The following is a 24,613-nucleotide window of genomic DNA, read 5'->3' as shown; positions in this document are numbered from 1 at the left end:
ATGTTGTCTCGTTCCATGTCTGTGTTGTTTTATTAAACGTACCACCTGCACCTGCATCTCGCCTCTCAGTGTCTTCATTATAGAATACTGACTCAAACAACGGAATCAGCAGGAAAATAGAATATATCCCAACGTCTCAAACATTCCCAGGAGGCGTTACCGTCAACTAGCAAAGGATACTCTACAACCAGTCGAGCCAGCACAACAGCCCATTCAGCAACCCGCTCAGGTCAGCGATGCCCGTTTGTCCCTCCCGGATAAATATGACGGCACCTCATTTAAATGCCGTGGCTTCCTACTTCAGTGTTCCCTCTACTTTTTGCACCAGAAGAGAGCCCCCACCACCAAGGTTGCAACGGTTATTTCTCTGCTGACTGGGCGGGTGTTGTAATGGGCCACGGCCATCTGGGAGAGAGGAGAGGAGGAGCCAGATTCATATGAGGGGTTCATGGTTCTGTTCAAATGTATCTTCGGTCATCCACCGGAGGGCAGAGAGGGGGGTGAGCGCCTACTCCAATTACGGCAGGGGGACCAGACGGCTGCCGGGTACGCGCTCACCTTCCGGACAGTAGCAGCATCCAGCGGATGGAATGAGTCGGCCCGGTTCTTTACCAAACTGGACCCGAGGAGTGCAAACAATCTCATCCGCATCCGGGAGGGGGATGAATTGAAGACGGCTTTTAGCACGATGTCTGGTCACTGCTAGTTCATGGTGATGCAATTTGGCATAGTTGCCTCTGCCCATAAAAATGACATCCTATCTGGGCAGCTTTAAAAACAATGTATGTCTTCTGTGCCAATATGAATAACCCCTACGATGTAACTGCAATGATGAGATAGATGTTCTTCTTCTTTGTTTTAGGTTTTATTATCTCAATGCCTTACTGTGTTTAACTTAATTCATTCTTGCCTAGCCATCTTGTCTCAAGAGGACCACAATGGAAATAAGTCCCACACTTTATTGTGTGTTATCCTCAATGATTTTACTCATGAGCATGTATGGCTTTTTCAAGATTTATGTGTGCTTGTTTTTTCAAATGGTCGAATTAATAAACTAAACTAAAAACTACAGAACTCATCCATTGTGTTTTGTATCAAAAGTGGGTTGGGCATCTCTTTGTATCTAAGGAGTGAGTTCATGCAGAAACTTCCTATGTATCTATCATTATTAACTCAACTTAGACATATAAATGACCAAACTCGGTCTCAGGCTTGGATAACTCTGGAGGCCCCTTCGGTCTCCACAGAGTTGGGTGAAGATGTTTTTAGTTTAATTGCGCCATTTATGTGTTACAACAGTTCTCTGAAATTAGATGTTCTGGTCCCCCTTTGTCAGTTCAGAGTCCTGATCAGTGGCCTCTATGTTGATAAATGCATCTTATTTTCTTAATATGTTTTGTGATGTTGTACATGGTATATGTTTGACATATTTATTCAGGGCTCATCTGTAAAATATACCCTAGTTTCAATATGACTTCCATGTCAAATAGAAGGTTAAATAAAATACATGTAAGAGAATATAATAACCACATAGGAGTTAAATTGGTACTGCATTCTCACTCAGGGGTGCAACAAATATAGTTTCTTACAAGGCACAATATGTTAATGAGCAAGAAACAAGAATAACATGCACCCACTGGTGGTCAAAAGGTTTTTGGCACTCCAAGAATACAGTACAGTACTGTATTCTGTGGGGTGGAATCACAGTATCATTTGAAACACAGCAATTTTCCTACAATGCACCATAATTTACAGTATGCTGCAGTAGCATGTTTCAGAGTTTTTTTTACTGTTGATAATACCTAAAATTGCTGTATGAATTACAGATTCCCGTTTTCCACACGGTAGTGTGTTTCTGTTTCTACTGTGTGCATAAGGGCCCTAAGTGTTTGTATTCATACTGTGGATTAATTGTCATTTGTACACACACATTTTTTAGCGATGGCAGAGATTCTCTAAATATTTATTTGTATGGCTATGGACAGGTTGAAGTTATCGGGACAGTAGCCTATTATGCCAAGTCCTAATCGTTGGATAACAAAAGTGTTTTGTTTTCTGTCAATTTATACAACTTGTGTCATAAGGGGAGGTTAAAGCCAGCTTGGATAAGGGAGGGACCATTTAGGGAGAGACCAGGGAGTCTGGTCACAATACGGACACATTGGGCAGCTAGAGACATTTTATTACCATGTGTAGACGCAACAAATCTCGATCAGATAGTGACCGGATCATCATGTTGATCAGATGACGATAACCACATCTTAGTAATGCAAGGTGTAACCGCGGCTTCAGTGTAATGGCGGTTGGGCTGTTATACGTACCAGATTCTCTGACACGTGAAAGAGATTGGATTTCATATGGAGAAAGGGACAATAATGAATGTGTTTTCTGGATACAGAATGATTAAAGATGAGTGAAATTAATCAGGGGGGATAGCTTTGATTTTAGACACATTCATACTGTAAATCTCAGGAAAGAATTATCTGACCTTCCCGCTTATTTTGACTCATGCACGCTAAAGTATTGGTAATCTACCATGGCACATATTCTCCTTGTAAGGAGATCTCTTTATCCTAATGCTACTTTTTTATACAGTACTTTATACTGTCATTGCATCATACCATTTGGTAGCCAACCAGACTATTGCTTGATACGTTGCAGCTGCTAGAGATGTAATGGACCAAACAAGAAAATGCCAGGTTCTGTTTCAAGCAACAGTGATTGTTTTTGTTGGCCTGGGACCAGATCTGAGCCACTGAACCACTGTTGATTTCCTGCTTGAAAGGTTTTCACAATGTTTCATTTGATTTCCCCCCTCGCAAACCAGCTATAAATAGATAGTTGTCACATGTCATTAGAGTTAGTGAAATGTGGTCCCATCCACTCTCTTTCTTTAACTCATGCCCTACATTTCAAGGACCAGGAAATGATGAGCTTGCAGTGGCACCATGTGGTTAAAATATATATTGATATTCAAATGTGTCTTCTTTGTTTTTCTCCCCTGTAAGTTATTCCTGTGTGGATCATTGCATGTTACAAACTGAACAAATATCATAACTGCATATTATGAAGTGCTGGGTCTTGAAAATATCAAACAAATATATAAAGAAATATGATTACAATCAAAAACACAAAATACATAACAACATACATAAAAAACGTACATGTGGATGATATATCACAACACATAATTTCAAACATTGACAGAAGACTGGACATCCAGCTCATTTAGTAGCCATGCTCTGGGTTTGAGTCCAGTTATTTAGCGATGTCATCATAGTCACTCTCTGAGGACTGTTTGGGGTCAGGAGTGAACAGGTGGTCCTCCTCCTCATAATCACCACTGTTCCCTTCAGCCACCCCTGGTGACAAACCATGATAAACAGAATATAGTGTGTCGGAAAATATAGTGACCATCCCAAATCCCTTATTGCCAAAAGAGGATAAGAGAGGAGAAGCTTGCTTATTCCGGTCATGTACCTGAGTTTGATCAGGGTTCCCTGAAGAAATCAGGTGGATATTTGCATTGTGGGTAACTGGCGATTGCCATGGATCTATTCCCTTTGGCAGAGAAAAATAAATGCACAGGTGAATAGAAATTGAACTTAGAGCTATTGCAACATTACAGCTACTATGAAAATCTTATGATTGTTGCCTGCATGTGATAATTTTCACAGTCCCGGTAGTCATGATGTTCAGTGGGCGTCTGCAGGTTAGCATGTCTCTGCTGGACTATAAGCTAAATTATCAGGTTCTATCCAATCCAACAGTACCTAACAGTACCTCAAAGCTATGAAATAACACATATGGAATCACGTAGTAACCAAAAAAGTGTTAAACAAATTTGAGATTCTTTAAAGAAGCCACTATTTGCCTTGATGACAGCTATGCACACTCTTGGCATTCTCTCAACCTGCTTCATGAGGAATGCATTTCAATTAAAAGTTCATTTGTGGAATTAACTGCACCTCCGTTTGCATCCCAAATGTATGCTTCACAGAATTCAGGTAACAGACACAACACAAAATCAACTATACAGAGGAGACTGTGTGAATCAGGCCTTAAATGGTAGAATTTCTGCAAAGAAATGAAAGGACACTACTAAAGAACACCAATAATAAGAAGAGAATTGCTTGGGCCAAGAAACACGAGCAACGGACATTAGACCAGTGGAAATCTGTCCTTTGGTCTGACGAGTCCAAATTTTAGATTTTTGGTTCCAACTGGCAGAGTAGGTGAACGGATGACCTCTGCATGTGTGGTTCCCACCGTGAGCATGGAGGAAGAGGAGGTGTGATGGTGTGGGGGTGCATTACCCATGATTTATTTATAATTCAAGGCACACTTAACCAGCATGTCTACCACATCATTCTGCAGCGATACGCCATCCCATCTGGTTTGCACATAGTGGGACTGTCATTTGTTTTTCAACAGGACAATGAACCAAAACACACCTCCAGGCTGTGTAAGAGCTATTTAACCAAGAAGGAGAGTGATGGAGTGCTGCATCAGATGACCTGGCTTCTACAATCACCCGACCTCAACCCAATTGAGATGGTTTGGGATGAGTTGGACCGCAGAGTGAAGTAAAAGCAGCCAACAAGTGCTCAGCACATGTGGGGATTTATTCAAGAACATTGGAAAAGTATTCCTCATGAAGCTGGTTTAGAGAATGCCAAGTGGCTACTTTGAAGAATCTCAAATATAAACTTTTCTGGTTACTACATGATTTCTTAGTTTTTCTACAATGTAGAACATTTTTAAAAAAGAAAGATAAACCCTTGAATGAGTAGGCGTGTCCAAACTTTTGACTGGTACTATATATACAGTGGGGCAAAAAAGTATTTAGTCAGCCACCAATTGTGCAAGTTCTCCCACTTAAAAAGATGAGAGAGGCCTGTAATTTTCATCATAGGTACACTAATAATAATAATCACATCCGGGCTTGGGGAATCAGAGCCTTTTTTGCAGACGGAAAATAAATACGACCGTGGCGATTTGTTCTGTCGGTAGGTTTACAAGATAGCTCCTTCCTCACTGCAAACTGAGCGTTCTAGTTTTGAATTATGGTGTTACTGTTTACAAGTTAAGACTTCTGTTAATACATATATGAAGCAACTTTTTATAGAGAGGGTAGAGTTGAGATTGCATAGGATTTTTCTATTCTATAGATACAGACTTGAAGTTTATCTCAATCAATGCCAGGGGGATACGAAACCTGTTGTGGAGAAAAGTTTTTGTTTTTGTTTTGTGAGGACTGCAACGCAGCTCTTGTATTCGTTCAAGGAACACATTCATGCAAAGAGGACTATATTATTTGAAAAATCAGTGGGGTAAGGTCATTTTTTTGAAAATATCCATCCAGTCAGATTATAGTTGGTGGAGATTTTAATATGGTTTATTCTAATAAAACTGATATATTCCCCCATAGGCCTAAAATTGGTGTGAACAAGTTGGTGAATTTCTGCCAAAGCCTGGACTCAATTGACAAATGGAGAGTTAAAAACCTTGGAGAGAAACAATACACGTGGAGTAATAGAGATCATTCTTTACAATGAAGAATTGATTTGTGGGTGATAACCTCTATTCTTGAGCCCAACACTGTAGAGGTATAAATACTGCCTGCAGTTCTGACAGATCAAAGTCATATGGTTGACTGTAAGATTGTGCAGTAATGATGGTAGCTACATCTAATGCAGAATATGGGAAATATTGGGAAGTGCTGAAATTTAAAATCCGCTCAGCCTGTATTAGTTATGGAAAACGGCTTGCTTTAAGGAGATGTCAGGTAGCTGAAATCTCTAAGACAATTGCGGATATCACAGAGATTGAGCATCTTGAGAAAGCTAAATTGAATGATTTACAGAATCAACTAGAAACATTGCGTGAGGAAAAGGCTAGAGGAGCTTTCATAAGATCCAGAAAACAATGGCCTGAAAATGCGAAAAGAACAGTAGATACTTTTTTAAATTTGGAAAATAGGAGAGGGGAACTCAACACACTTCGGAAATGTAAGATTCATTAATCATTAACCTCAGTTACCACTGAGGATAGAAAATTGTTATCAGACTTTACCACTAAGTTTTATGAGAATTTTTACTTCTTAGATAACAATTTGAGTGACTCTAAGGATCTCCTTGATTCTATAGAGAATGTTAATTCGGTTAATGAAGAATTCAATCGGTCTTGTTGTCAAGATTGATCCATTATGGACATCCAGTACGGGGTTGCTCAGTTAAAAAAAAAATCTCCAAAATCTCCAGGTTGTGATGGATTAACCTCGGAATTTTACAAAACCTTCTCTGAAGAAATAGCACAATTTTTACTTGAAATGTTTAAGGAGGCTATAAAGAAGGGAGAACTACCTGCCTCTCTGAAGCAAGGGGTTATTACTCTTATACCTAAACCACGCAAGTATCTCTTAAATATGGATAATTGGCTTCCAATCACACTCCTAAATAACGACTACAAAATTATAGACTTAATCTTTGCAAAAAGGTTCAAGTCTTGCTTGAATGATCTCATTGACATTCATCAATCAGGGTTTATGAAAGGGCGCCATATATCTAATAATCTGAGGCTGGTGTTAGACTTGGTTGAGTATTGTGATCTATTGGATGACTTCCCTGTTATCCTATTTTTGGAAATTTCAGAAAGCATTTGATACAGTAAGTCACAATTTAATCTTTGATTGTCTTAAGCATTTGAAATTTGGTCGTTTTTTTGTTGATGCTATTAGAACTCTGTATAATGGTGGCAATTGCTGTATCAAACTCTGTCATGGAACATCCTCAAGGTTTAACATTTACAAAGGAATACGACAAGGTTGTCCAATTTCACCTTTTTTTTAAATGTTGTTAGTATGTCAAATTTTATGCTCATTAGTTCATAAAAGTCAATTTGAAGGCATTATACATTCCAGGCCAGAGAGATCAAGATATCCCAACTGGCGGATGACACCTCACCTTTTTTGAAAAATGTTTCACAAGCTAGATTAGCATTGGATATCATGAAGCAGTTCTCCAAAATCTCAGGTTCGGCATTACATCTTTCCAAATGTGAGATGTTTGTTTTGAAAGGAGCTGTCAATCCAGCAGATTGTAACATCTCTGAAAAAGATAGTGTAACCTACCTCGGTGTAAAGATCACCAAAAATCTTAAGGCTGTGAATGATCTTAATTTGAACCCTGTAACTGAATCTGTCAATAAAAAATATCCTCATGGTTAGGGTTGGATTTAAGTCTTCAACGAAGGGTGCTTTTATCCAAAGCTGAGGGGCTATGTTATGCATCCTATCTTTTTTCATCTATTGACATTCCCAAATCCACTTGAACAACTTCATATGGAAAAACAAGCTCGAGACCCTGGGTCTCGACCCCGCCCTGTGCAACTGGGTTCTGGTGGTGAGAGTAGGAAGCAACATATCCACCCCGCTAATCCTCACCACTGCCACAACGGTGCGTTCTCAGCCCTCTCCTGTACTCCCTGTTCACCCATGACTGGGTGGCCATGCACGCCTCCAACTTAATCATCAAGTTTGCAGACGACACTACAGTGGTAGGCTTGATTACCAACAACGTCGAGACGGCCTACAGGGAGGGAAACTAGTGGAGATGGTGGAAAGTTTTGTTCCTCGGCGTACACATCACGGACAAACTGAAATGGTCCACACAGACAGTGTGGTGAAGAAGGCGCAACAGCGCCTCTTCAACCTCAGGAGGCTGAAAAAATTTGGCATGTCACCAAAAACACTCACAAACTTTTACAGATGCACAATCGAGAGCATCCTGTTGGGCTGTATCACCGCCTGGTACGGCAACTGCTCCGCACACAACTGTAATGCTCACCAGAGGGTAGTGAGGTCTGCTCAATGCATCACCGGGGGGCAAAATACCTGCCCTCCAGGACACCTACACCACCCGATGTCACAGGAAGGCCAAAAAGATCATCCAGAAGGTGAGGTCAGTACAGGTGCATCAAAGCTGGGACTGAGAGACAGAAGCTGTTTTTCAATCTCAAGGCCATCACTAACATTGAGTGGCCGCTACCAACATATTGACTCAAATATCTAGCCACTTAAATAATAAAAAATTGGATGTAATAAATGTATTACTGGTCACTTTAAACAATGCCACTTTATATAATGTTTACATACCCTACATTACTCATCTCATATGTATATACTGTACTATACCATCTACTGCAACTTGCCAATGCCGCACGGCCATCGCTCATCCATATATTTACATGTACATATTCTTATTCATTCCTTTACACTTGTGTGTGTATAAGGTAGGTGTTTTGAAATTGTTAGATTACTTTTAAAATATTACTGCACGGTCGGAACAAGAAGCACAAGCATTTTGCTACACTCGCATTAACATCTGCTAACCATGTGTTTGTGACCAATAAAATGTGCTTTGATTTGATTTGACATTATGTAAAATTAGTTTGAGATTGACAGATAATGTTTAAATGCAAAATACTTTATTTTGTGTTTGGGATCCTCAGCTCAGTTTGGGACCCTTAATCCAGGCTGGACAGGAGAAAGTCAACCGGCATTTCTAGATTCTCCATCACCTTCCAAGAGAGCCTCTGTGGGCTTTCATAGATGGACTCATCGAGGTTGAAGATGGAGTCCAACCACGCCTTCATCTGATCCTGACGACAACAGACACATCATCAACAAATAGTTAATGACCAGCTACAAAGATAAGGATGACAAACCATCACACACAGTTCGAGAGAGAGGGAGGGAGAATAAATAAATAAATATGCACCTTAATGAGGAGGTAGAAGTTCCCAGCAGACTCTGTCCAGGCTCCTCCAGGAGGGCGAATCCTCATCATCACTTCCATGAGCAGATAAAAGAAGGTACCAGGCCTCTGGAGTAGGAACAGGGGATATGAGTGAGTGTCTACAGACCTGGTATGGCTACAGTGTGGATAGGGTAGATAAACAACAGGATGTTTACATTATTAGGGTCACTTACAGATGTTGGAAGAGATGTTTTTCCTTCAAGAAGGCTCAGTAGAATGAATTCATAAAATACATCTGTGAAATTGATGTGGTTGATCTGAAGTCAAACAAATAAGATAATTACATATTTTTCATTGACAAGCACTTTAGAAAGTCTCATTGAGGAGATGTTGGATGAGCAGACGGTGCCTGCAGCTAACGCTCAAGCTTGCATGTCAACCTACTCCTACAAGAGCCATCTCCAGCTCTAGTTGCTCCCTGTTTGCTGGCTCATTAATGAAGTTCACCAGGATGTCGTAGGCCTGCTGAAACTGCCTCACATCCTCGAAACAAAACAATCATAAAATTCCTTAGAACTTGGATCATGAACTCAAAGATTCAGGTCTGTAATTCAGAGGGCCTCTGATTGATTGTTTGGCTTGTAAGACATTGGAACTTTTCAACTAAACCTTATGAATCACTATTGCCTAAATGTAAGCCACTGGGCAAAGACTGGTTGAGTCAACGTTGTTTCCTTGTCATTTCAACAACAAAAATGTAATGTGATGACGTTGAATCAACATGATTGGAATTGAAAAAAGTCATCAACGTATTTTTTTCACCAAACTTTTAACCTAAGTCCAATGACATGGTACATTTTTTTGATTGAATTCACATTAGTTGACAACTCAACCAAATGTAACTAAAAAGACATGCTGAAATGACGTCTGTGCCCAATGGGAACTATATATCTGGTCTGAGGAATGTTGTACAATTATTTGAATGGTTACCTGCTGGTTGAGCTCAGACAGTCCACTCAACACCATCCTCCCAGCGTGGGTGAGGTAATTAAGGGAGGTACTGTCTGAGGATGTCAGAGCCTGTGAGAACAAGACAGTACATTTAGAAATGGTACAGAAATGTACATCAAATGAAATTCAAAAGGTGGTAAATTCACATTTTCTCACCTCCATAGCACGTCGGATACCGGCCAGCCTCAGAGAGAAGTTGCTTGTCCCTTGGTTTCTAAAGTAACTCCTGTAAATATAAATGTTTGGTAGCAAATGTGCAACATAAGAAGCTAAAGCATGCATTAATGCCATGAGATTACGATATCCTTTTATGTTAGCCTATGTTACAACTGCAGGATTTATAAAAACCATACCAATGTAGGATCTTAATTTGATCACTTGTTTGTTGCTGAGACACTTGTAGTGTATTTTAGTTTTAAAAAGGCTTTTAAAGTTTGTAATTACAGACTTGTTTTGCCCTAACGAAAAATCTATCAACCCCTACAAAAATGTAAATTATAATCCACATAATAACAAACATTTCCTATGCCAAGAGTATGCCAAAAGTGTGCAAAGCTGTTGTCAAGGCAAAGGGTGACTATTTGAAGAATCTCAAACCTAAAATATATTTTGATTCCATGTGTTCTATCATAGTGTTGATGTCTTCGCTATTATTCTACAACGTAGAAAAGAGTAAAAATAAAGAAAACCCTTGAATCAGTAGGTGTTTGAAAACTTTTGAACGGTAGTGTATATAAAGTGTTTCAACTCTATATCTGAAATGCTAATGGTGTCTTCTTTTTTAAGACTATATCCATGTGTGTGAGATGTACACTTTTGTTTCAAGGTAGATTTGTTTAAGACTACTAAGAAACACTGTGTGTGACTGTCACACCCTGACCATAGAGAGCCTTTTTATTCTCTTTTTTGGTTAGGTTGGGGTGTGACTAGGGTGGGTAATCTAGTTTTTTTTTTTTCTATTTTGGCCTGGTATGGTTCCCTATCAGAGGCAGCTGTTTATCATTGTCTCTGATTGGGAATCATATTTAGGCAGCCATTTCACCTCTGTGTTTTGTGGGATCTTGTTTTTGTGTTGTTGCCTTTGAGCACTCTAGATCGTCACGTTTCGTTTATTCTTTATTGTTTTTGTGCGGTTCACTTCAAATAAAAGATGTCGAACCGATTTCACGCTGCGCTTTGGTCCGAGTGTTCTTATGACGATCCTGATAGTGACCCTGATTTAGCCCACTGCAGTAAAAGGTTATTAAGGTCCTACATCTGTATAACTACAATATAGGGGCAGATTATTTAAAAGCAAATGTTTTTACTATAGATGAACACATGAAAGCAAACTCACCACAGCTGGGGCACATCTGCAACATTATGTTGCTCCTCCACAAACTCCTAAAACAGACATCACATTAACATCAACTCTGGGCTCCCAAGGTAAGTCAGTTAAGAATTTGTTCCTAGATAAGTAAATAAAATAAATACTAAACTGCATTTCACCTGCAACTGAAGAGGACAAAACATTAAGTGACATCATAACAATACTTTCATCCTGACCTAAAAACTTGACAAACCTGTTGAAACCAAAACACTGTGCTTGGAACACAATGACACTGAGACACACACCTGTACACACAAGTACAAATGTCAGGAAAACAAATAAAAAGGGTTATTGACTGTAGAAAGAGTTTTACCTGAGGAGTGCTGTCAGGGGTCTGGTCCTGGGTGAAGTGGTAAGGTGGAGGGGAAGGGAACGGGGGTGGCGGAGGGGGAGGTGGAGAATCCTGGGGGAACTGCTGAGAGGAGCCAGAGGACGGCTCGTGAGGGGTGGTGATAATGTCAGAGGTAGAGAACTGATACGTCATCATGTCATCCCCCCTCTCCTGGAACCCCTCCACTGTGGTGGAGATATCCACCTGCTGTTTAACAAACAACACCGTCAGCCCAACCACAATGTTGAAAACCCCTCAACCAAACACTGAAATAAATCCTACCACAGAGAAACAACGAGGCATACCTGGGCGTCCTCATAATAGGTGAACTCTGACCTCCTCTTGACGAGGCAAGACCTGAGTCCATGGATCCTTCTACCAAGGTACTAAAAATGAGGATAGAAATTTAAATGTATCATTTGATTTTGTCAACATTTATTTAAAAAGGTAAATGGACATTTGCCACTTTCCATTTTCTTTTATGAGTGTTTGACTGTACCTTAATACCAGTCACCTCCTCGTTGGTGAGGACCACCTGGACATTACCCTTTCAAAGAGACACAGGGAAAAATTACATTTCATTCAGGAAATATAAGTAGCCCTATATTTGGTGCATCATTTGACACAAATCAGGTGCATTTGAGATGAAAGATCAGTTGAGAATCTCTCACCCATGGGTCCAGGATTTTTTCCTGAATGACTCTGCTCCACCACAGCTGTTTCTCCACTCCCCTCACAATGCACAGGTGATGCATGTCCTCTTCGTTTTGCTATAAGGAAAAACGGCTTCAGTCTGCACACCTCTCTGTATATTTTAGATGTAGATTTCTATATAATTTGGCAGGCGATTTCAGTTTGGACTATCATCACTGGCAGTGATATAGAGCCCACATGATGTTCGTACAACAACTTTCCTCTAGGTTTCAATTAGGACCAGACATACAAAAGAAACCCCAGAGACAAATGGGAGTTAAAACACACAGGTGTGTTCATAAATGTTAAGAATATGTCTGAAGTACCTGCACTCGTCCATAACAGATTATCCAGGTATGGAAATGAAACGAACCCCAGTTCCCAACCAGCTGCATCTTCTCAAAGGGAAAACCAGAGTCTTCACTATTTGGCTGCAAAACAAAGACATCCCCTAATTGTATTGCTTTCTCTGTGATTAATAATAAACAGGCCAAGGGATTAAATCCAGACAGGGCCGCTGCCCAACCTCCTCATCCACATACTAAGGAACAAGACAGGATCAATTTAAGAGTCAGTTTGAATGATAGACTGGTAGCCTATAGGAGTGACAGACTGGTATATGGAGGATCTCAAAAGGAGGCCACTGCAGTATAGATACTAAAAGGGTTGGCAGTTGAACTACACTGGTCTGTGTTCAAATGTTAAGGAAACATCTGAAGTATCTGCATATGAATGGCTACCTGTTCAGTTTGAGAAGTCAGTTCCTCCCACACCAACCTCCCTACAGGAGTGAAACAGATGGAAATCGGCTGCCCCATCATGAAAATCTGTGAGAAAATAAAAAACAGCTTTAAAGACGTCAAAGTATGAATCTACCATAGTGGATACTGAAGGTAATTATCCCTATTAGATCACATGAGCATTGGTTAATTTTCCGCATGGTTACCTGTGTATTTAATACTGACAGCTCTCTCACCAGCGTGTTCCCAGCATGGGTAAGGTAATACGTTGGCTGCAGTTTGACAGGCTATAACAAAAGGGAATATGTTGACAGAAATGCATTTCCATACGTTTTTTTCTTCTTCAGAGAACGTTATGTTTATGTTAAAGCCCCCCCCCAAAGACCAGAGAGTATCAGCATGGATGGACTCACGGCACTTGAAACCCACTGAGGTCCAGACCAAGAGATTAAAGTCAGATCGGGCTGCTGCTGAACCTCCTCATCCACATACTAAGGAACAAGACATGATCAATTTAAGAGTCCGTTTGAATGATAGACTGGTAGCCTAAAGGAGTGACAGACATATAGGGAGGATCGCAACTGGTGGCCACTGATTATAGATTCTAAAAGATTTGTCAGTTGAACTACACAGGTCTGTGTTCTAAGGTTGAGGAAACATCTGAGGTACCTGCATATGAATGGCTACCTGTTCAGTTTGAGAAGACAGTTCCTCCCACACCAACCTCCCTACAGGAGTGAAACAGATGGAAATAGGCTGCTCCATCATGAAAATCTGTGAGAAAATGAGGGAACGGAAAACAAAGTATTTCACCACCATAGTGGATACTGAAGGTAATCATGAATATTAGAAAAGATGATCTTTGTCCAATAATCTGCATGGTTACCTGTGTGTTTAACACTGCCAGCTCTCTCACTATCATCCTCCCAGCAAGGGTAAGGTAATAAGTCAGCTGTAGTTGTAAAAAATATGGAATATGTTTACAGAAATGTATTCCCATATTGTTCTTCAGAAAACGTCATGTTTGTGTTTAAGTTACATAAACCAGTCTATAGACCAGAGTGAAGACAAGACAGCATCAGTACTGTTGGACTTACAGAGCTGGGAACCCACAGAGGTCCAGACCAAGGGACTAAAGCCAGACAGGGACGCTGCCCAACCTCCCCATCCACAAACTAAGGAATAAATCAGGATCCATTTTCAAGTCAGTAAAATTACAGTTTGAATGTCAGATTGTTATTGAACCAGTCCTGATAATGAAGCAGTATTGTTATAGCCTGGGTGCCAGGCGGTTTCAGCTCTCTGACAACTCCTTATGGGATTGTCATGCAAATATCATTTTGCCACGATGGAATTGGCAAGAGAGCAGAAACCGACCGGTGCCCAGACTATTGATAGGCCTACAGTATTCTTACCTGAACAAGAACTGGGTCCTCCTGGTCCAGGGTGGGATCATGATCTTTATGAATAAACAATAAATAATTATTTTCTCTAAGTTGAAGAAATACTACAAGACACCAAGGTAGCCTAGTGGTTAGAGCGTTGGACTAGTAACCAAGTTCAAACCCCCGAGCTGACAAGGTACAAATATGTCGTTCTGCCCCTGAACAGGCAGTTAACCCACTGTTCCTAGGCCGTCATTGAAAATAAGAATCAGTTCTTAACTGACTTGCCTGGTTAAATAAAGGTAAAATATATATATTTTTTTTTACCAAAGAGCACCTTCTGTCTACCAAAAGCTACTATTGTGTACCTTAGCAGCGCTTCCCTTCCTCCTTTTTTCCTACACGTTTATACAGTCAGTATTGCTATTTAGACATTGTAAAATATGTAAATGTACCCTCTTCAACCGTGACAACACGGTCCACGTTCTCCACGGTGGCGTGTTCATCCTCACCGACGCCGTAATATCTGTTATAAAAGTAGACTGCCGAACCCGTCGCGATCACCAGGCCAGCTGCACACAGAAGCGGCCGCTCGCGGAGCAATCTCAGCGTGGTCGCTTTCAGAAAGCTCCTGAATGTAGGCCTACTCATTATCGCACATCATACTGCAGGGTTTTTGACCGAGTTCAAGACCATATGGCACTTTCTTAGAATTAAAGGGTTTTATAGGGAACCATTAATACGTCACATTATTCCATTCGTCGTGGTTGGCAATGTCACAATCGGAGGAACATGTTTACCAAACTGATTAAAAAACACTCAACAGTGACATCAATTAAATTGCATTTTGGGGATGATTTGGGAGTTTATAAAATTGTGAACCATGGTTTAGAGAGCGGTGGGAGTAGAGCAGTTTAGCAAATACATATGTCTCTAACACGGAGTAGAAAAAGGGGCTGCGCCACAATGCATAATGCGCTCTCCATGGTTCTGAAAATGAATGTTCTTTCCTGCATTCATCATCTCCCTGTTCTTGGTCGAGCCCACTCACTGAACCACTCTAACTTTCACATTCAATGTGTCAAAGCATTCTAAAACATAATTCAAATTCAAATTAAGATCCCAAATCTGTATCAAAACATCCTGTGGGTGGGGGATTGTGGCAGATTTCACAGGTAATCAGCCTTTGTAGGTCTGAATATGAAGAAGAGATAGTTCAAAGGGGATGAGCTGAAAATATGGACTTGTGGAATTGTCCATGAAAAAATGAGGTGCAAAAAAACTACGTTTAGAGGCTGAGTCATTGTGTAAAAGCCAAGTTTACTCATTTGAAGTTTATCCAAACATTGACAATGCAACTGGGTGTCCATAGGCATGATCTCACCCAATGTAATAGATACAGTATGCATAGTGAAAGAATAAGTTAGCATTGCTACTGCCTTCTTGAGACTTGAAGTGCGGTCTACCCATGTGCTATTGGCTAACCCTATGCCTAAACCTGTCACTTGATGTTGAAAATCATTAAGCTTCAGCCAATCCAAGCAGCCAAACATCTCCCATGTCCATGTCTAGCACAGTCCACGAATAATTGACTGCTTGTTGTTTTTAGCATTACTTCACATTTAATTGTCCAATATATTTTGTGTAAGATTTGATTTCTACTTTGAACACTTGGAAACACGTTTCTCCGGAAGGATGCCAACACACAAGGTTATGTTGCAAATTGAAATTGTCAGCCTTCGTGTTTGAGCTTCTCAGACAGCTAACTATTAGCTCTGTCAGCTTTAGCTTACATTGACCCACCAGGAAATTTGACCTTCACTGTTTGAAGGAATGTGTCATCTGAATGTTTGAGGCCAAGCCATTTTGAGCCATGGAAAGACAGTTACAGCATACAGGGCGCTGGTAGCCAACTTCTTCTATTTCATTTTAATGTCTCCTACTTATGGCTGTTTCACACAGGAAGTAAGACTCTTCCATAAAAAGGTGCCACACATTTTGAAGCAAAACAGCCAGACTTGTGATGCAGGTCAGGTTTCATGTCTTTCAAGGAATAACACACGAGAGAGCTGTGCAAATGCACTTCAACATTTTAACTGTGCAAATTCATAGCCATAATGTTACGATTGGCAAATGAGTGATCAAAATGTTAATCATGAGGTAAAAGACTCGTCTTACAGAGCTGCTTTTATACTGTGTGGTGTTTATTTGTATTTTTTATTTCTCCTTTATTTAACCAGGTAGGCTAGTTGAGAACAAGTTCTCATTTACACCTGCGACTTGGCCAAGATAAAGCAAAGCAGTGTGAAAGCAGTGTGACACAGACAACAGCACATAGTTACAGATGGAATAAATAATAAACAAGCCAATAACACAATAAACAAGTCAATGACACAGTAAAAAAAAAAAAGTCTATATACAGTGTGTGCAAAAGGCATATGAGGAGGTAGGCAATAAATAGGCCATAGTAGTGAAGAATTACAATTTAATAGATGACCACTGGAGTGATAAATGAGCAGATGATGATGTGCAAGTAGAGATACTGGTGTGCAAAAGAGCAGAAAAGTAAATAAAAACAGTATGGGGATGAGGTAGGTTGATTGGGTGGGCTATTTACAGATGGACTATGTACAGCTGCAGCGATCGGTTAGCTGCTCAGATAGCTTATGTTTAAAGTTGGTGAGGGAAATAAAAGTCTCCAGCTTCAGCAATTTTTGCAATTCGTTCCAGTCACTGGCAGCAGAGAACTGGAAGGAAAGGCAGCCAAATGAGGTGTTGGCTTTGGGGATGTGTCTGAACTAGATGAAGCCTTACACCTGAGATCCACATGACTTAATTTATCAGGGTCTATTCAAATCAAAATCAAATCAAATCAATTTTTTTGGTCACATACACATGGTTAGCAGATGTTAATGCGAGTGTAGCGAAATGCTTGTGCTTCTAGTTCCGACAACGCAGTAATAACCAATGAGTAATCTAACCTAACAATTCCAAAACTACTATCTTATACACACACGTGTAAAGGGATAACGAATATGTACATAAATATATATGAATGAGTGATGGTACAGAACGGCATAGGCAAGATGCAGTAGATGGCATCGAGTACCGTATGTATATACAGTGCCTTGCGAAAGTATTCGGCCCCCTTGAACTTTGCGACCTTTTCCCACATTTCAGGCTTCAAACATAAAGATATAAAACTGTATTTTTTTGTGCAGAATCAACAACAAGTGGGACACAATCATGAAGTGGAACGACATTTATTGGATATTTCAAACTTTTTTAACAAATCAAAAACTGAAAAATTGGGCGTGCAAAATTATTCAGCCCCTTTACTTTCAGTGCAGCAAACTCTCTCCAGAAGTTCAGTGAGGATCTCTGAATGATCCAATGTTGACCTAAATGACTAATGATGATAAATACAATCCACCTGTGTGTAATCAAGTCTCCGTATAAATGCACCTGCACTGTGATAGTCTCAGAGGTCTGTTAAAAGTGCAGAGAGCATCATGAAGAACAAGGAACACACCAGGCAGGTCCGAGATACTGTTGTGAAGAAGTTTAAAGCCGGATTTGGATACAAAAAGATTTCCCAAGCTTTAAACATCCCAAGGAGCACTGTGCAAGCGATAATATTGAAATGGAAGGAGTATCAGACCACTGCAAATCTACCAAGACCTGGCCGCCCCTCTAAACTTTCAGCTCATACAAGGAGAAGACTGATCAGAGATGCAGCCAAGAGGCCCATGATCACTCTGGATGAACTGCAGAGATCTACAGCTGAGGTGGGAGACTCTGTCCATAGGACAACAATCAGTCGTATATTGCACAAATCTGGCCTTTATGGAAGAGTGGCAAGAAGAAAGCCATTTCTTAAAGATATCCATAAAAAGTGTCGTTTAAAGTTTGCCACAAGCCACCTGGGAGACACACCAAACATGTGGAAGAAGGTGCTCTGGTCAGATGAAACCAAAATTGAACTTTTTGGCAACAATGCAAAACGTTATGTTTGGCGTAAAAGCAACACAGCTGAACACACCATCCCCACTGTCAAACATGGTGGTGGCAGCATCATGGTTTGGGCCTGCTTTTCTTCAGCAGGGACAGGGAAGATGGTTAAAATTGATGGGAAGATGGATGGAACCAAATACAGGACCATTCTGGAAGAAAACCTGATGGAGTCTGCAAAAGACCTGAGACTGGGACGGAGATTTGTCATACAAAACAAGACAATGATCCAAAACATAAAGCAAAATCTACAATGGAATGGTTCAAAAATAAACATATCCAGGTGTTAGAATGGCCAAGTCAAAGTCCAGACCTGAATCCAATCGAGAATCTGTGGATAGAACTGAAAACTGCTGTTCACAAATGCTCTCCATTCAACCTCACTGAGCTCGAGCTGTTTTGCAAGGAGGAATGGGAAAAAAATTCAGTCTCTCGATGTGCAAAACTGATAGAGACATACCCCAAGCGACTTACAGCTGTAATTGCAGCAAAAGGTGGCGCTACAAAGTATTAACTTAAGGGGGCTGAATAATTTTGCACGCCCAATTTTTCAGTTTTTGATTTGTTAAAAAAGTTTGAAATATCCAATAAATGTCGTTCCACTTCATGATTGTGTCCCACTTGTTGTTGATTCTTCACAAAAAAATACAGTTTTATTTCTTTATTTTTAAAGCCTGAAATGTGGCAAAAGGTCGCAAAGTTCAAGGGGGCCGAATACTTTCGCAAGGCACTGTACATATGAGATGAGTAATGTAGGGTATGTAAACAAAGTGGCATAGTTTAAAGTGGCTACTGATACATGTATTACATAAAGATGCAGTTGATGATATAGAGTACAGCATATACATATACATATGAGATGTGTAATGTAGGGTATGTAAACATTATATTAAGTAGCATTGTTTAATGTGGCTAGTGATATATTTTTACATCAATTTACATTATTAAAGTGGCTGGAGTTGAGTCAGTGTTTTGGCAGCAGCCACTCAATGTTAGTCTGATGGTCTTGAGATAGAAGCTGTTTTTCAGTCTCTCGGTCCCTGCTTTGACGCACCTGTACTGACCTCGCCTTCTGGATGATAACGGGGTGAACAGGCAGTGGCTCGGTGGTTGTTGTCCTTGATGATCTTTATGGCCTTCCTGTGACATCGGGTGGTGTAGGTGTCCTGGAGGGCAGGTAGTTTGCCCCCGGTGATGCGTTGTGCAGACCTCACTACCCTCTGGAGGTTGTGTGTGGAGCAGTTGCCGTACCAGGCGGTGATACAGCCCAACAGGATGCTCTCGATTGTGCATCTGTGAAAGTATGTGAGTGTTTTTGGTGACATGCCAAATTCCTTCAGGCTCCTGAGGTTGAAAAGGCGCTGTTGCGCCTTCTTCACCACACTGTCTGTGTGGACCATTTCAGTTTGTCCGTGATGTGTACGCCGAGGAACATAAAACTTTCCACCATCTCCACTAGTGTCCCATCGATGTGGATAGGGGGGTGCTCTCTCTGCTGTTTCCTGAAGTCCACGATCATCGCCGTTGTTTTGTTGATGTTGAGTGTGAGGTAATTTTCCTGACACCACTCTCCGAAGGCCCTCACCTCCTCCCTGTAGGCCGTCTCGACGTTGTTGGTACTCAAGCCTACCACTGTAGTGTCGTCTACAAACTTGATGATTGAGTTGGAGGCGTGCATGGCCACGCAGTCATGGGTGAACAGGGAGTACAGGAGAGGGCTGAGAACGCACCCTTGTGGCAGTGGTGAGGATTAGTGGGGTGAATATGTTGCTTCCTACCCTCAACACCTGGGGGTGGCCTGTCAGAAAGTCCAGGACCCAGTTGCACAAGGCGGGGTCGAGACCCAGGGTCTTAAGCTTAGTGACGAGTTTGGAGGGTACTATGGTGTAAATGCTGAGCTGTAATCGATGAACTGCGTTCTTGCATAGGTATTCCTCTTGTCCAGATGGGTTAGGGCAGTGTGCAGTGTGATTGCGATTGCATCTTCTGTGGACCTATTGGGGCGGTAAGCAAATTGGAGTGGGTCTAAGGCGTCAGGTAGGGTGGAGGTGATATGATCCTTGACTAGTCTCTCCAAGCACTTCATGATGATGGAAGTGATGGTCATTTAGCTCAGTTACCTTAGCTTTCTTGGGAACAGGGACAGTGGTGGCCCTCTTGAAGCATGTGGGAACAGCAGACTGGGATAAGGATTGATTGAATATGTCCGTAAACACACCAGCCAGCTGGTCTGCACATGCTCTGAGGATGCGGCTGGGGATGCCGTCTGGGCCTGCAGCCTTGCAAGGGTTAGCACGTTTAAATATTTTACTCACGTTGGCTGCAGTGAAGGAGAGTCCGCAATCAGAAGAGGAGCAAATAAATTGATGCGGTATCTGTAACCTTTGCCATGCAAAACAGGCAGTTACTGATGGGTGCGGAAAATGACAATGATTTGCAAACCCAGAAGCGTAACCATTAGACATGCAAACTTGAAGGAATACGAAAGCGAGTTTCCAGAGTAATTTCCCACATACAGTCTTTGACCTAGTTAACAGTCTGATGGCCTTGAGATAGACTGAAAAACAGCTTCTATCTGTCCCAGCTTTGATGCACCTCTACTGACCTCGCCTTCTGGATGACAGCGGGGTGAACAGGCAGTGGCTCAGATGGTTGTTGTCCTTGATGATCTTTTTGGCCTTCCTGTGAAATCGGGTGATGTAGGTGTCTTGGAGGGCAGGTTTGCCCCCGGTGATGCGTTGTGCAGACCTCACGGTTGTATGCGGAGCAGTTACCGTACCAGGCGGTGATACATTAATAATGTATATTAATGCCTTCTGTCTGTACTGGGTCTGAAGTTCAAATGTATGCAGATGATACAGTGATATATGTGCATGCAAAGAGCAAACAACAAGCTGCACAAGAACTCACTACTGTAATGGTCCAGGTTACAAAGTGGCTCAGTGACTTGTGTTTGCATCTCAATGTGAAAAAAACTGTTTGCATGTTCTTCACAAAGAGGGCAACAGATGCTACTGAGCCAGATGTCTATGTGTCAGGGGAGAAGCTCCAGGTGGTATCCGATTTTAAGTACCTTGGCATCATACTTGATTCCAACCTCTCTTTTAAAAAGCATGTGAAAAAGGTAATTCAAATAACCAAATTCAACCTAGCTAATTTCCGATTTATACGAAATTGTTTGACTACAGAGGTAGCAAAACTGTACTTCAAATCTATGATACTCCCCCACTTAACATACTGCTTGACCAGCTGGGCCCAAGCTTGCTGTACAACATTAAAACCTATTCAGTCTGTCTACAAACAGGCTCTCAAAGTGCTTGATAGGAAGCCCAATAGCCATCATCATTGTCACATCCTTAGAAAGCATGAGCTCTTGAGTTGGGAAAATCTTGTGCAATACACCGACGCATGTCTTGTATTCAAGATCCTTAATGGCCTGGCTCCCCCTCCACTCAATATTTTTGTTAAACAGAAAACCCAGACATATGGCAGCAGATCCACAAGGTCTGCCATGAGAGGTGACTGTATAGTTCCCCTAAGGAAAAGCACCTTTAGTAAATCTGCATTCTCTGTGAGAGCTTCCCATGTCTGGAATACACTGCCATCAGACACACATAACTGCACCACATATCACACTTTCACAAAATGCTTGAAGACATGGCTAAAGGTCAATCAGATTTGTGAACATGGTCCCTAGCTGTGTGTTGCCGCTTTCCATGTTGTCTGTTGTCTGTAGCTTGTGAGGTGTGGAAACACTGTTGCTTTTATGAATTTTGTCTTGCTGCTTTTTGTTTTATGTTGCTCTGTCTGTATGCTACGTCTTGCTTGTCCTATGTTGCTCTGTCTGTATGCTATGTCTTGCTTGTCCTATGTTGCTATGTCTTGCTTGTTCTATGCTGCTATTGTCTATATTGTAATTGTTTTTAATAACCTGCCCAGGGACTGCGGTTGAAAATTAGCCGGCTGGCTAAAACCGTCACTTTTACTGAAACGTTGATTAATGTGCACTGTCCCTGTAAAAATAAAAAATAAACTAAACTAAACAACCGTGTAGGGGAGACGGGTGGAGATCTTAGAACCTAACAATGTCACTGACGGAGAGAGGGTAATGTATAACGTTTACATTATGTCAGGATATGTTACTGTTAGCCATCAGGGATCTTATGGGAGGGATCCTCTGGGAGGAGAAGACACACAGTCTGGTATCAATCACCATGACACCCATGAGTTGGGGAGGAGTAAGAACTATCGGGTAGAGGTCAGGTCAGATGAAGTGAGGAAGAACAGATATCACTAAGGTTCTGTCAAGCAACAGAGATGCATTGTCTGTTTAGGAGACTCCTCCTAGGAGTAAGGGTTAAGTATCAGTGCTTGTTTGAAATGTCGTTGTCTGAATGCAGCTGTATTGACCCTTTGGGAAGAATTAAACTTGGTTAAGCTTTTCTAGTGTCCGTTTAGTTATTTACTCTGAGAATGAGAACCTAACAAACCAGTCACAATCACTTTTTTGTGTATTTTAATAATTTTATGCATTTTCTAACACAGGTTTAACACCTTATTTTTTTTACCCCTTTTACTCCCCAATTTCATGATATCCAATATCCAGTCCTGTCCCATCGCTGCTACTCCCCTAAGGACTTGGGAGAGGTGAAGGTCGAGAGCCATGCATCCTCTGAAACACGAACCCGCCTAGCTTCTTGACACACTGCTCGCATAACCGGAAGCCAGCAGCACCTATGTTTTGGAGGAAACACCGTACAGCTGGCAACTGAAGCCTGCGTGCATGCGCCCGGCCTCCACTAGGAGTCGCTAGAGCGCGATGGGACAAGGACATGACAGCCGGCCAAACTCTCCCCTAACCCAGACGACGCTGGGCCAATTCTGCGCCACCTCATGGACCTCCCGGTCAACGCCGTCTGTGACACAGCCCGGGATCGAGCCCAGATCTGAAATTATTCATTTTGTGTATGGTTTCCTCAAAATACAGGTGGCTCAACTTACCCCTTTGGCTCAAATTACCCCACTCTCCCTGATGCAGATTTTGAATAAATATGGGGTTCAAATCATCATTGGTCATCTGAGTTTTGATACAAGCCTCTGCTCTGATTCAAACAAGAGGAATTAAGTTATCATTATATCTAATGGGTGTTGGAAGAACAATTCTGTCCTACCTGGTACAAGATGAGTAGGGGTCCCACCACACAAGAAGTAGATTATTTTAGGACTTTTATTGTAGCCTTCTATAATATTAATACAGTTGTCTATGTAATAATACTGATTGTATATTCATCAGATTTGAAAGAAGCAACATGAATTTCTGGTCAACTACAAGAGCCAGTAAGTAACCCTCCTCCAGGTGCAATAAGCCCTCTAGCCCATTAGAGGACAACATTGATTTATTTTTCACAGTTATTTCTACTAATAGGATAACCTGTTACATTAATGGCATATACTGTAACTGGATTGACAAGTTCATCAATGTCAAGAACAATGTCTGCATATCTAGTCTCACAATGCAAGCAGGTGATGCATGCTCGCATCCTTTCCTGCCTGAGAGAGCTGTCTTTCTGTCTTTATGATTCTATTTCTCATGTGGAAAGTGTTATTGTTCATGGCCAATTATTGCCTAATTCTTCTCCCATTGCACAACATCCACTAAGTGCTACTGCTGAAATACTATAATTTATTTTATAACATGTTGTTTACACATACTTGTTACGGATACAGGTATCCTGTGTGTGTGTGTGTGTGTATGTATCCTCTGTTTTTTTTCTCTCCTTCTCCCCTTACAGGTGAAAATCATCACTCCCCAATCAGTCACCAATCAGAAGACACACCTCCTCCTGTTTCCTACCCAATCACAGTTCCTTTCCCTTGGTTTAAAAACCCTGTCAGTTGTTTGCTCTAGAGCTCAATCGCTCTGTAAAATGCCATTTGTCTGTAGATCGCTCTGTTTCACCTTCTCCTACTATGTCTCTATCGCGCTTTAAGTATTGAGGTATCTTTTGTTTGAGCACCTCCATATCACTTTGTCCTAACCTGTTGTTTTTGGTTATGGTGTTTGTTTGCTGGTGGGAAAAGGGGGAAACAAGACAAGTCGCCCATGGGCATACACTACCCGTAGGTAAACTTTGTTAAAAACACTAGTTAGAACTGGGCAGACTTGTATTTTTGGTTAGTTAGCTGTTGTTACAATAGCTAGCTAGCTTAGGGGTGTTTTGGATGCTTATTGTTTATTTCCTTGGGTCCTTTTCCTGCCCCCCCCCCCCCCCCCCCCCCCCCCATTACCGTGTGTTTATTAATGAACCCTGAGT

At 41.3% G+C, this 24,613-nt stretch overlaps 1 protein-coding gene across 1 annotated transcript; it reads right to left on the bottom strand.

Moving 5' to 3' along the window:
* Positions 1-8,461: 8,461 nt before the first annotated feature.
* On the bottom strand, positions 8,462-15,004 carry LOC110496058. The gene is made up of 19 exons (XM_036951387.1): positions 14,744-15,004; positions 14,319-14,362; positions 14,001-14,078; positions 13,790-13,855; positions 13,573-13,677; positions 13,317-13,394; positions 13,110-13,190; positions 12,904-12,990; positions 12,490-12,594; positions 12,142-12,240; positions 11,970-12,017; positions 11,776-11,856; positions 11,453-11,677; positions 11,107-11,153; positions 9,927-9,996; positions 9,750-9,839; positions 8,993-9,076; positions 8,781-8,885; positions 8,462-8,661 (listed from the first exon to the last, which is right to left on the bottom strand). Exons 1-19 carry the CDS (start codon positions 14,937-14,939, stop codon positions 8,527-8,529), a joined length of 1,824 nt encoding a protein of 607 aa, XP_036807282.1. The 5' UTR covers positions 14,940-15,004; the 3' UTR covers positions 8,462-8,526.
* Positions 15,005-24,613: the final 9,609 nt, after the last annotated feature.

This window comes from Oncorhynchus mykiss, chromosome 18 (genome assembly GCF_013265735.2).
Source record: "Oncorhynchus mykiss isolate Arlee chromosome 18, USDA_OmykA_1.1, whole genome shotgun sequence".
Classification (NCBI taxonomy): Eukaryota; Metazoa; Chordata; class Actinopteri; order Salmoniformes; family Salmonidae; genus Oncorhynchus; species Oncorhynchus mykiss.
This window is presented reverse-complemented; position numbering and strand designations above follow the sequence as displayed.

Coding starts and splice junctions, on each gene's coding strand:
- LOC110496058 (XM_036951387.1), bottom strand. CDS start 14,939: ATGAGTAGGCCTACATTCAGGAGCTTTCTGAAAGCGACCACGCTGAGA. Junction 13,191..13,316: donor CTCAGTGGGTTTCAAGTGCC/GTGAGTCCATCC, acceptor CTTTTGTTATAG/CCTGTCAAACTGCAGCCAAC. Junction 11,857..11,969: donor AGGAGGTGACTGGTATTAAG/GTACAGTCAAAC, acceptor CCTCATTTTTAG/TACCTTGGTAGAAGGATCCA.